At 33.9% G+C, this 13,984-nt stretch overlaps 1 protein-coding gene across 1 annotated transcript in view; it reads left to right on the forward strand.

Annotated features, from left to right (window-relative positions):
- The window catches only part of CAMK1D (calcium/calmodulin dependent protein kinase ID), a 457,058-nt gene that overhangs the window by 433,072 nt on the left and 10,002 nt on the right, over nucleotides 1-13,984 (forward strand). Inside the window, exon 9 of the mRNA XM_003771427.4 lies at nucleotides 12,152-12,239. Coding sequence (XP_003771475.1) covers nucleotides 12,152-12,239 — 88 coding nt within the window. The remainder of the gene's footprint in view (nucleotides 1-12,151; nucleotides 12,240-13,984) is intronic.

Genomic DNA, 13,984 nt, shown 5'->3' on the forward strand with positions numbered 1-13,984 from the left:
TGTGGTCTGAAAAGGAAGCACTTTCTTTTTCTTCCTTTCTGCATTTGATTGTGAGGTTTATATGCCTAATATATGGTCAATTTTTGTGTAGGTGCCATGTACTGCCAAGAAAAAGGTGTATTTCTTTCTGTCCCTATTCAACATTCCTCAGAGGTCTATCATATCTAGGTTTTTCTAAGATTCTATTAACCTCCCTAGTTTCTTATTTATTTTGTGGTTAGATTTGTTTGATCCTGAGATGGGAAGGTTGAGGGTCCCCCACTAGAATAGTTGTGCTGTCTATTTCTTTCTGTAACTGTCTTAAAATCTTCTCTAGGAATTTGACTGCTCTACCACTTGGTGCGTACACATTTAATATTGTTACTATTTCATTATTTACGGCAGTATTTTATCAAGATGTACTTTCCTCCTTATCTCTTTTAATAAGGTCTATTTTTACTTTTGCTTTATCTGAGATCAGAATGAACAAAAGTCAATGTTGGAATCCTAGTGTTAACTCAACTTGAAACAAGGTACTAAGTGGAACTGAGAAACAATGCTTGTGTTCACACCTGTACTCACTGGAGTTCACATGTTTGGGAGATTTCAGGATTTAGTGTGAGATATCCTAATTCACACCTCCCTTGAAGGTCTCAGGGCCAGAAGCCCACTCTCAGAGGCGCAACCAGATTGGGAGATCATATATATTGAGGAAGCTCTTGGAGCTTCAAGGAGTTGTGAATTCGGATATCTCACACTAAACCCTGAAATCTCCCAAACGTGTGAACTCCAGTGAGTACAGGTGTGAACACAAGCATTGTTTCTCAGTTCCACTTAGTACCTTGTTTCAAGTTGAGTTAACACTAGGATTCCAACAAGTCAAAATTACTGAAAAATTAGGAGACAGGAAAAAAAGTAGCTAAGGAATGAAATTAAAATAGTTCTAATTTAAGCTATGGAAATAAATTACTATAACTGAAAAAAATGGAAAACCAATAAAAGACATGATCATTTCTTAGACAAGCCAAAATGTTCATGTGACATTTGTTACAACAAAAAAAGTCAAGTCCCTACACTTCTCCATGCAGCAAATCCTTGACCTTTCAGCCACATGGAAAGACACAGTAGTCAAGGGGTAACACTGTCTTATGGTACTTGATCATTTCCAAACTGATTGCAGAGATGAAAAGGAGAAAATAATCAACAGTACTGATTCATAAGATTAGCTAAAAAGAATGAGGTGGGAGTGTACAAATAATTTACATGTCACCCAGTCAAACCAGACCATCCTCAAAGTATTTAAAGATGAAACTGAAAAGAGAAGAAATAGAAACAAAATAGAACAGATTTGCCATCACTTCTATGGAATCCATTCTCATCATCAAAGATGATAGAACCACTACTTTCAGACTCAGCACCCGATTGCCATAGGAGGAAGTAAAATTGGCACTTAATGAAGATGATAGTCAAGAAGAATAATTGGACATGAACACGTATATAAAGAAGAAATCTAATCTAGAAACAATACAATTTTGAAAGGTACTGAACAATAAATTTTCAAGATCTCAAAGTAGGGCAGAAAACAAGAGAATGAAGAAAAGTACATATGGTAAGTACATAGGGTAATATGTACTAAAATGGCATCAGTAGCAATTGATCCTCATGTTGATCCTGATTTCTCACCTCTAAAAAGTTTCATCTTTTTATTTACATTATACCTTAACATTCTTTTTAAAAATTTTGAATTTCAAATTCTGTCCATCTCTTTATCCCATGCCCTATCATTGAGAAGACAAGCAGTATGATTCTATAAAGTCTTTATAAGAATTGTTTCCACATCCTTGATAAAAACATGCTTTCACAAATGATTTTCTTCAACACAACACATTTTCCTTTACATAGTCCATAGAATCACAAAATTAGAAGAGATCTCAGGGCCAAGAAAGAATCCTGTCTACAACTGGAAACTTTGTTGGAAGATTTCTAAAAAGGAGGAACCCTCTAGTTTTCCAGATTCTTGTCCTCTTTGGTCAATCATTCTGTCTTCCTCCATAAATCTTTTCTAGTCTCCTACAACTTCATATAAATTGTCTTCTTCCTTAGATACATTATATCCTATCTCCCATCTTTCAGCTGCCTAGTAGTGTCTATCATCCTGGAACAATTCCATTTCTGTTTGAATCCCTATTGACAATGATTACCTATCTGAACTCATTTCCCAGTCAATGACAGCTAAATGACAGCTAAATAATGACAGCTAGGTTCAGAGTCACTGGGAAGCTGGTGGTTTGACTAGTCAAACCACCAGCTTCCCAGTGACTCTGAACCTAGCTGTCATTATTTAAGCTCTGTTTCCATTCATCTCTTTTGTCATTTCTATTCCCCCTCAACCCAACCCCTTATAAATTCCATTGCAAAGATACCCAACCCTTCTACTGTGTTTTCTGGAATGTCTATTCCATAGGCAATAGTATAAATAATAATATAGTATAAATAAACATCTTAAACTTTTCCTTTCTCCTTTTTTCTGAGGCAATTGGGGTTAAGTGACTTACTCAGGGTCACACAGCCAGGAAGTGTTAAGTGTCTGAGACCAGATTTGAACTCAGGTCCTCCTGACTTCAGGGCTGGTGCTCTATGCACTGCACCATCTAATTGCCATTCTCCTTCCATTTTCTCATTGAGATATAACTTCCTTCTAATAACTCAGCTTCCTCAGATAGCCTTTCTAGCACTGGTTGCATATTCCCTCATACTCCTCACATATTGGGAAAAGAGGGAGCTCATGATGCATAATCTCACTCTTCTTAGTAAATTAAGAATGAAATCATGTTCTAAGGTTGAATTAGAGAAGAAGAGCAAATTAGGATCTCAAGGGACAAGATCTGGCACAACTATAGTGGAGAGCAAGACAGTGACTTAAGCAAAATGCAACCAAGAGGCCCATTTGATATTTTGTATAAGACTCAAGCATTGTTCTATACAAATAGACAAACAAAACCTATTCTTAGGTAATATTCAGGAATTTGAGATTAAGAGTAGGGCAGAAAGACAACTGGCCAACTCAGTGATGGGGATTCATAAAAAATGAACACCCAAAGGAGCACAGGGACAAGAGATTTAAGAGCTTCTCCTCTCTACTTTGGCTTGTTTACAGGACTTTTCTCTGTTGTAGTCTCTGGCACAAAGTAAGAAGCAAGGAGATCATTCCATTGAATTTAAAAGGTTCCTCCCAGTATAATTCTTCCTCATTACTCAGACTAGAAAAGTTTTTAGATGGCATTAAATGAAGGTGCTATTCAATATTTCCTTAATTGAGAGTTGTTGGGAATTCTCAATTCTGCCATTTCTAGCTATATGATCTTCTAGCTGACTCTGTTTCCCCATATGTAAAATGGGGATAAATATATATATATATATATATACATATATATATATAATGTACTTCATAGGATTGCAAGAAAAAAATTTTACAAGCTACAAAATTTTACATGAATAAGAAAAGGGAAGAAGAAAGATGTTGGAGGTTAATGAGGAAGGTGGGTTGGAGGAAAATCAGAAAAGACTTAAAAAGCAGGAGGAAGCACTAAGTCCAACATTTATGTTAAAACATCAAAATGTGATACAGAAATAATATCTATAAAGCTGTAAGACCTAGAGATTAAAGCTAAAACATCTGTGAGGAAGAATGTCCAACTTGAGTGAAATGCAAGGACGTACACCCACAGATTGAAATTGGAATGCTAGTAAAACCAAGGTCCCAGAAAAACCAAAACCTAGAAACATTTGTAAAAAGGTGACAAATGAGAATAAATCTGAAACGTGTATCTATAAAATTATCGTGAGAAGTTGGCTCTCAATTGCTTCTAGCTCAATCTGATGCTTAATTCTTAAACAAGTACTAACTTAGTTTGAGGGCAGCTAAGAGAGAAGACTCATCTGCCTGAATTAAAATATGACCTCAGACATTTATCAGTTGTGTAACCTTGGGCAAGTCACTTAACAGTTCTTTTTGCTTCAGTTTCCTTATCTGTAAAATGAGCTGGAAAAGGAAATTCCAAATCCCTCCAGTATTTTTGCCAAGAAAACCCAAAATGGAGTGAAGAAGCAAACACAGCTATAAAATGACTGAACAGCAATCCCAGTTTGAAATTAAGAAGAAAAATTTCTATATTACTAATCAATCTGAATTTATGTCACGTCTCATATGTATCAGCAACTCTCCAAAACTACATATAGTAGAGAAGATACCAACTAACATTGGTAGAGGGACTTTGCTCATCTGGGAATTCTTCATACCGATGAAATCACAGATCCAATCCCTAATTGTATGCTTGTTAGCCACATAGAGAACTCATATAAAGTAGGACACATGGAGTGAGAATCAGTTCCAAAGGGTTTCAGACCATATTTCTGATAGACAGGTGCTGATGTTTAAAACATAAAGACAGAAATGCTTTCCAATCTCTCCTTACCCAGCCTATTTACTTTGGAGCACAAGGATCTAGCCAGTATTAGTCAGTACCCATCCTACTCAATTCCCCAATTCTTCTCCTTTGCTGAACAATCATTTCCAAGAAAGAGTTGGCCATGGAAAAGTTTCATTTGGCAACCCACTCTGAGGATGTGACTTATGAAAACAGTACAAGAGGGAAGACTCAACTGAGTTCTCCAGAGAACAAAAGCTTACTAGAGATTCCTGGAGCATCCTGCAAATCCCTCTGTTGTTCTTGCCTTTGGTGGGCTTGGTCATCCAAACATTCTGTTTCTATTTTACTAAATTGTTATCTGAGAAATGGAGCCAAATGAAAGTAGAGGAAGGGAAATCTGGTTAGCTGCAGTCTATTTCAGCATGCTCTTCTGCCAAGGTACTTTCATCTTGACCTAGAAAGAGTGTTGCTGAAAGAAACAGGGAATTTTATTGAAGCATATTGCCTTTGGCAAAGCCTGAGAACTGGACTAAAGCCTGATACTCCTACAAGACTCTTGGTAGCTCAGAAAAGCTGGTACACTAACTTTTTCATCTTCCAGCACAGCTTTTTACATGTGAATAATGTCTAAGTATTTCCCGTTTCCCTTACTCTATTAGTCAACTAAAATAGTTACTTGAATTTCAAATGTTTTTTTTTCCTTCTAACCAGAGAAGCCTAGGTCTAGGGAGATGAAGGAGGTGCTCACATACACAATTATCTTCCTACCAAGACATGTGTTGAATGTCTTTGTTTTCTTCTCCAGTGTTACTCAAGAATTATTTGCCATCACTCTAGAGCTATACTCATATTAATTTTAATGTCATAGTATCTGTCCTCTATTTCATAATCATTTCTAAGAAAGAATTGACTATTGACAAGTTTAAATTGTCATTCCTCTCCAAGGATGTAACGTGTTAAATCACTTTTCTGTCTCCAGACTGTACCCAGAGCAATGGAACCAATTCTCCATCTTCCCTTCATTATCTAATTGAAGGATTCAGTTACATAATATTCATGACATTGTGTATTACCTTTACTCCAACAACTAAAATAATGGAGTGTCAAGTTATATAGTTAATGAAAATTAAGAAAGGTTTGTAATACTGGTGACTAAGTGTGTGTTTGATTTATTCATTACAAAATGGGATTATGGGTTTCAATGTGGCAGAAATATCTTCATAAAAACCAGTAATTTTAAAGTTTTTTAAACTCATACATTGAAATAATTACTATCAAATATTAGAATTATGTTTAGAAGTTTTCCAAAATATGCATATGAAATTTCAGTTTAAAAAGGTAATTAGACTGACAAAATATAGAAGTAGCATGATGGCATCAATAGGGAAGATGTGGGATCACAAATGGCTCTAGTTACTTCCCGGCTGGACCATCCTGAGCATATTGCAACTTTTTGAACTATTTCTAATCTATAAATTGAGAAAACTGGACCAGGTAGATATCTTCTTAGGTCCCTTTCAGCTCTAAATTGATAAGGCTATGAAAATAATGAGGTATTATGAATCTACATCCAAATCTAATATGTTCTTCAAAGTAGTTACCTTAGGAGGAAATACACTTATACCAATGGTGCTGCTATTGCCCAAAACATTTTTAGTACACCTCTTGCAAAGTTGTCATCAAACTCAAAGCCCCATTCTTTTGACTGGATGCATCTTTCAAGTCAAGTCAAGATTTTCCACTTTGAGGTGGAATTGATTTTTGAAAAAGGCATTCAGAGCTAACTCTAATGAAGAAAGGAGTTGATCGAGTTGGGTAATACCATTGGATAGCAAAAATTCAGATTACATTAAGGATGTTAGCAGAGATCTTTTTCTGACCAGATTTCCTTACCAGCTCTGGCCTTAGAGCTCCCTAAATTGCTGCTGATGCTGCTAACTCACAGTGGCTCTGGGCCAGCCCCCTCCCCAGTCTCACAGACTAGTTGTCTTGGGTTGTAAAAATGTGTCACACTGACCTTTTATTGTCTTTGTCATTCCAAAATTTGATTTGAGTTATTATTTTAAAGTTGTTTGGAGAAAAATATTGGGAGAATTTGGCTGCTTCCTCTATTCTGTTGCCTTAGCTTTCATAATACCCTACTCTTTTTTAGTCAAAGCCCTCCTTGTAAATTCAACTTTTGTTTCCGTAGCTTTACCATAATGGAAAACCAATCTGCAGGGCCCACTTCTACCTTCTGTCATCATTTCAGAGTATGGTAAATGGATAGAATGTGACATTTTTGTAAACTACTTCAGCTTGTTTCTTCATCTGCAAAATGGAGAAAATATTATGAGGACCAACTTCATAAGGGTTGTTGTAAAGACCAAATGAGATAATATATATGTAAGGTATTTTATTAACTTTAAAGTGCTATCTAAATTTATATTTTTTTATTATTTCAATACCTGGTTTGTGTTTTTCCATTCCATTCCATAATAATGATTGTGTTTGCTTAGTTTTTCAAGGTTTGCAAAGCATTAATCAGCAATGCTTTATTCATGTCTGATTAACTAGTTTCTTTTGGCCCTTTGGAAAAAGGGGTTTTCTCTTTGAACCTTCTCTACTTCAAATTATTTCAGTTTAATTTAATTTATTTTAACACATTTATTACCTATTATTAAGTACATGTAAGTAAGGCATTTAGCTATGTGAATGAAAAGCCAAAAAACAAATTAAAAATTCTCCCCTCAAAACCTTATTGGAGCATACAAGATGTCTACAGAAAATGCATAACTGGGGTACTGGGAGATCATAATTATATGACTCCCTGTGCTAGTGCTGGGCCCACAATGGGGTGACATTTGGCGACTACATTGTCTATACCCACTTTCAGGTCATAGTTCCAGGCTAATAAGGAATAGTAGCTGTCCCAAGAATCAGAGGCCTTGAGGAGCAAAGTCATTTGCTGTCCCAAGGGAGTAGGGATTCTTCCTGCCTAAGAACCAGAAGTGCAGAGCAGGAGAGCTCTTTTTCTAAGATCACAGTACTTTTTGTGACATTTTCAAAGATTTAAAAGATAATCATTTCTGTTTATTTTGTTAATAATGCTAGCATTTAATAAAAGAATGATCATTTGGCCATCTCTCTCATAGACCAAAGACAATCAGGGTGGTTGGCTTTTGACTTATATACCATTTTGGAAGAGGAGTGTTCCTGAGGGTGGCACTCAACTCTGGTTAATAATTAATGACAGAATGAATATTATAATTCAACATGACTGAACTTTAATAATGTCATTTACTTTTTGGTTAGCCCCAACCTTGGGCAATCAAAGATGATTCCTGGGCACTGAGCTTTGAAGAAAAAAAAAAAAAGGATTATAAAAGAAAGAGAGAGAAGAAAACACATTCTAGATCTGGGTGGGGGCCATTGGGGGTTTCATGGGTACTGAAGATGAGACTGAGTGCAGAAAATAGCTAATAGTCCAGTTTGGTAGAAATGTAAACTATGTGCAGACAAGTAATATGAAAGGTGGCTGGAAGGTTGGAGTCAGATTGAAGAGAACTTTAAAGTGTCGGGTGGAATAAGTTTTTGAGCAAGGGAGTAAGATGATCAGATCTATGTCAGAGTATTTTGATAGCTGTGGGAATAAATAAAAACAAAGTCACGAAGAAAAAGCAAGAAAAGAACATGAAATATCTCATTAGAAAAAAAGGCTGATCTGGGAAACAGATTGAAAAAGAAATAATTTAAGAATTATTTGACTGCCTGAAAGTCATTATCAAAGACAAAACCTACACATCATATTTCAACAAATTATAAAGGAAAATTGACTCAAATTCCTATAATTACAGATAAATATCCAGTAAAGGTCTATGGAAACATAGATTAAAATTTAATTGAAACTAAATGATCTAATCCTAAAGAATGAGTGGGCCAAACAACAAATCATAAAAACGATAATTTCATTAAAAAAAGTAACAATGGGATAACATACCAAAATTTGTGGGATGTAGCCAAAGTACTACTTAGAGGAAATTTCATGCCTCTAAATGCATAAATTAATAAAAGAGAGAAAGAACTGATCAATAAACTGAGCATATGTAGCTAAGAAAAAAAAAACACGCTAAATAAAAGAAAAAATTTTAAATCTCCAATTAAACACTAAAAAAGTAACTTAGAAAATTAAAGGAGTCATTAATAAAATTAAATGTTAAAAAACATTTGAACCAATCAATAAAACTAAGAGTTTTTATGAAATTAAAAAAACAATAAATAAACCATTAATTATTTTTTTTAAAAAAGAAAGGAGAAAAACAGATTACTGGTATCAAAATGAAAAGGATAAATGCACCATCAAGGAAGCAAAATTAAAGCAATTTGTGGAGTTATTTTGTCCAATTATACACCAAGAAAACTGGCAGTTAACTGTGAATATTTATAAAACAAATATTTATAAAAACATAAATTGGCCAGATTAACAGAAGAAGAAATAGAATATTTAAATAACTTCATTTTAGAAAAAGAATTTGAATAAGCCAGAAATGAGCTTCCTAAGGAAAAAAAAATCATAAGGACCAAATGATGAATTCTGTCATTTAAGGAACAATTAATTCTAATATCATATAAACTATTTGAAAAGAATAGATAAAAAGAGAGTCCTGCTAAATTCATTTCTTGACATAAATATGGTTTTGATACCTTAACCAAAGAGAACAAAAACAGAGAAAGAAAACTATAGGCTAATTTCTTTAATGAATATTGATGCAAAAAAATTTTAAATAAAATATTAGCAAGGAGATTACAGTAATAAATCATGAGGGTCATACACTATGACCAGAAATGATTTATACCAGGAATGCAGGGTTTGTTCAATGCTAGAAAAGCTCCATGTAATTGACCATATCAATAAGAAAAAAGAACAAAACAAATCTTGTAATTATATCAATAGTTGCAGAAGACTTTTAACAGAATATCATATCATTCCTTTTTAAAACAATGGAATAAATAGTAATAAATGGAGCTTTATTTAAAAGAATTTATGCCTGACCAAACCTGAGAAGAATACAATGACTGCCTCCTCTGGGTAAAGTCTGAATAGAGGAGAAGGTTAGTTCAACCTTCATAGACTGCAGTTTTGAAGTGGGGTTAAAAGAAAAAGGGGGGGGAATGCAAATTCCCCCCAAATCATGGCTTATTAATAATCATTTATATCTCTTTGATAAAAAGAGAAATTTCCAAATCCCAAGAACTACTACTGAAAACAGTAATATAAAAAACCTGAAGTTTGGGACAGTGCTCTCCAATCCTAGGAACACAATCCAGCTTTAACATTAAGTTCAGAGTCAACAGATAAACTGGATAAAATAAGCAAATAACAAAAAAATAACCTGACCATAATAATATGATGATGAGTGGGTAATATCAAGATACAAACTCGGAAGAAGATAAAGATGCCAAAATGGCTACAAAAAAAGCTTCCAAGTAGGGATAAAAGGGGAAGGGAAGGGAATTATACACAAATCCAACAAGAATTTCTAGAAGATTTAAAAATTTATTTTAAGAATCAAATAAAAGTGTTAGAGGAAAAGTTGGGAAAAGAAATGAGAGCAATGCAAGAAAATGATGAAAAAATAACTTGGTTTTTAAAAAGGCACAAAAATACTGAAGAAAATACTACCTTAAAAAACAAAATTGACCAAATGGGGTAAAATAGTTACACAAATTTTCCCTAATAAAAACTTTCCTTAAAAATAAGTTGTATCTAAAACCAAGAGTAAGCATTATCTGAAATGGGGAATAAATTAGAAATCTTCCCAATAAGATCAAGGGCAAAGCAAGGATTCCATTATAATCACTATTATTCAATATTATATTAAAGTGCTACTTATGTAATGACCAAAAAAGGAAAAAGAAAAATTAAAGGAAAAAAGTAGGCAATGAGGAAACAAAACTATCACATAGTATACTTAGAAAGCCCTAAGAAATGAACTAAAATTTAGTTGAAACAATAATTTTGGGAAAGTTGCAAGATATAAAATAACTCCACTTAATTCACCAGCTTTTCTACATATTACCAACAACGTTCATCAGGAAGAAATAGAAAGAACAATTTAATTTAAAATGAATGCAAACATTTTAAAAATACTTGAGACAAAGAAACTATATTATAAATTATGTTAATATATTTCAAACTATATTGCAAATAGTAACCATCAAAAACAATTTGGAACTGGCTAAGAAGCACAGTTTATTAATGTCATAGAATGGGTACACAACACATAATAGTAAATGACTATAGTAATCTAGTGTTTGATAAACTCAAAGGTCCAAGTTTTTGGAGCAAGAACTCAGAATCTTGGCAAAAATTTGCTGAGAAAACTGGAAAGCAGTTTGACAAAAATTTGTCAAAGACCAATATCTCACACTGCATACCAAGTAAGGTAAAAATGGGCAAATGACTGTTATAAAAAATAGCATAAATTAGAGGAGTATGGAAAATTTTACTTGACTTATCTATGAATTAGGAAAGCGTTTTTGAGCAAACAAGAACTGGAAAGGATCACATGAAGCAAAACCAATAATTTTGATTACATGAAGCTAAAATTGTTTTTGTACAAACAAAACCAAAGTAGTCAAATTTAGAAAGAAAGCAAGGAGATGGGGGGAAAATTTTGACAGCAAGTTTCTTTGATAAAGGTTTCATTTCTTAAATATATAGGGAACTGAGCCAAATTTATAAATTCAACTGACAAATGGTCAAAGGATGTAAATAGACAATTTTCAGAAGAAAAAAAATCAAAGCTATCAATATTCACATGAAAAATGCTCTAAGTCACTAGTGACTAAGATAATGCAAATTAAAGCAACTCTAAAGCATTGCTTCACCCTTCAGATTGGCTAACATGATAGAAAAAAATGATAAATGCTAAGGGGGATATGGAAAAATAAGTAACTAATGAAATTGAAGTTGGGAACTAGTTTGGCCATTCTGGAGAACAATTTTTAATCATGCCCAAAAGACTACAAAACACAGCACACATACTCTATGATCCAGCAAAACACTACTAGGTCTATATCCCAAGGAAAACAAAGTAGAGGGAAGAGGACCAATATATCTAAAAATATTTATAGCAGCTCTTTTTATGATAGCAAAGAAAAGAAAAATAAGGAGAATACCCATCAATTGGGGAATAGTTGAACAAGTTGTGGTATATATGATTCTGATAAAATAAGAATTGTAAGAAATGAAAAGTGAGATGGTTTCAGAAAAATCTGGGAAGACATAAATGAACTGATGCAAAATGTAAGGAGTAAAACCAGAAGTTTACTCTACATAGTAATAGAAATATAATAATAATGGTCAGCTCTGAAATATTTATGTACTCTGATCAAGACAATGATCCAAGATAATTCCAAAGGACCCATGATGAAAAAAATGCTATCTACCTCCAGAAAGAAAACTCATGAATTCTAAGTACAGATTGAAAACAACTTTTAAATGTTTCTTTGTTTCTTGATTTCTATTTTTTCTACAACATGGCTAATATGGAAATGAAAAAATAAAAATATGCTGCAAATAAAAAAGAAGTAGGGAAAAAACCTCAGTAACTAAAGAGCAGATTGTCCGCTCCTCCTCCCCATTCAGATTTGAGAAAAAGAGGGAATATGAGGAATGCCTGAGAAACAGAGCAAGACTGAGATTATGGTATTAGTTCTGTAAAAGAAAATAATTCTAAAGAAGGATTTTTCTGTTTCAGGATTGCTGGTGACACAGCTCTTTGCAAAAACATCCACGAGTCAGTCAGTGCCCAGATTCGGAAGAACTTTGCAAAAAGCAAATGGAGAGTAAGTCATATAATTTTTTTTCTTTATTAGCATAAATTAGGAATTAATAGAATCATTCATTCAATGTATCTTGAGAGAGGGAATAAATAAATAAGCAAAGAAATGAATGGACAAATGAACTCTGGAATAAAGACAGACACTAATTCATGAATTTTTTGCATGCTTTAATTCTGAATTAATGGAATCACAGAATGTTATTCTGGGAAAGACTTTAGAGATGACCTACTGTTTGACTGAGGAAGATATTGAGTGTCTTCACCCCAGTGGAGTGACTTCCTATCACAATTAATTGTTGACTAAGCCTGGATGGGGAAACCCAGTGTCCCTTTTATTATGTCTCAATACCTCTTTCTTGGTCTTGAATGTATTTAACCACCTTACATAAAATCTATTGTGTTAGAACTGAAGATTTCTTATTTAGAGAAGAAATGACCAAAATAATTTAGATTAAAAATACATATCTTTTCAAAGCTTCAAAACCTTACTCAAATGATTCTTAATTTCAAGAGATAATAAAATCCCACATTTGCATACTATGTTTATTTATAATGATCCTATGAGATAAGTGGTAAAAAGTATTATTATTCCCATTTTACAGATAGGCATTTTGAGAAGTGAGTGATTTTCCCAAGATTGCATATTTAGCTGTTTTTTTTTTAATGGGATTCTATCCCAAGTCTCCAAGTCCACTGTTTTCTCCACTGAACTTAAGCGTTTCTTTACAAAAAATACATTATGAAAAGCCTTGAGGAAATAAATAGCACAGTCCAAAAGGGGTGAATAATTTATTTCAATCATTTCCCTTTGGGAAAAAATCTAGCGACTTCTCAGACTTTCAGAAGTAGTCTGTCTTGAGAATGGTCCCAACCCCTGACTTTCTCTTTCTTTTGACATCTACTATTTAAGGGTATCACAATATGCATTAGTATTTCTATCATAGTGGGAAGAAGGGATTTGGGATGAGAGAGCAGAGAAAGCCTAAATCAGTCACCTAGAGTCAGTCTTTCATGAACATTTCTAGGGAAAAGATTTGTGAATAACTGAAAAGCTTGAGGTGTGATGAAAATCAAGTAGTTATCTAAGCTTATCCTGTCATGTCTTCATGTCGGTGATTGAAGAGATGGTTACATAGACAACGTTTAGGTCGGAGAATGTTGAGGAGTAGAGATAGAGGGAGTACCTAGTTTCCTCCAAAGTAGAACTTTTATATGAGCAACCCTAGCTGCTGGTGCCTTCCTGCTTCCAAGAAAACCCTTTTTATTTATTACTATCTCAGTCTGCTTCTATGCTGGACCTAATTTCATGAAAGGGAATGCTATTTTTAAAAATAATGATATTGATGCTTCAAGAGCCTACTTAATATTTGGTACAGATATTTCTTCCACTGACAGATTTTTCTCTCTTTATGATTTAGTAATGGTCTTTGGGAATTTTACTCTCTAGCCAACTTGTAGAGGTATTTCTCCAGACTTATACAGACTGGTCCTTGGGCAATAGATGGACCATACATCACCAGGCTTATACTTGGAGCTTTTCTAACTTGGTAGAACTGTCCAGGGGCAGCTAGGTGGTACAATGGATAGGGTGTTGGGTCTCAAGTTAAGAAGACCTGAATTCAAATTTGACCTTAGACACATATTAGCTGTGTTGTCCTCTGTAAGTAACACTGCTTGCCTCAGTTTCCTTAACTATAAAATGAACTCAACAAAGAAACGGGAAACCACTCCAAAGAAATCCCAAATAGG

The sequence above is a fragment of the Sarcophilus harrisii genome, chromosome 5 (genome assembly GCF_902635505.1).
Source record: "Sarcophilus harrisii chromosome 5, mSarHar1.11, whole genome shotgun sequence".
Classification (NCBI taxonomy): domain Eukaryota; kingdom Metazoa; phylum Chordata; class Mammalia; order Dasyuromorphia; family Dasyuridae; genus Sarcophilus; species Sarcophilus harrisii.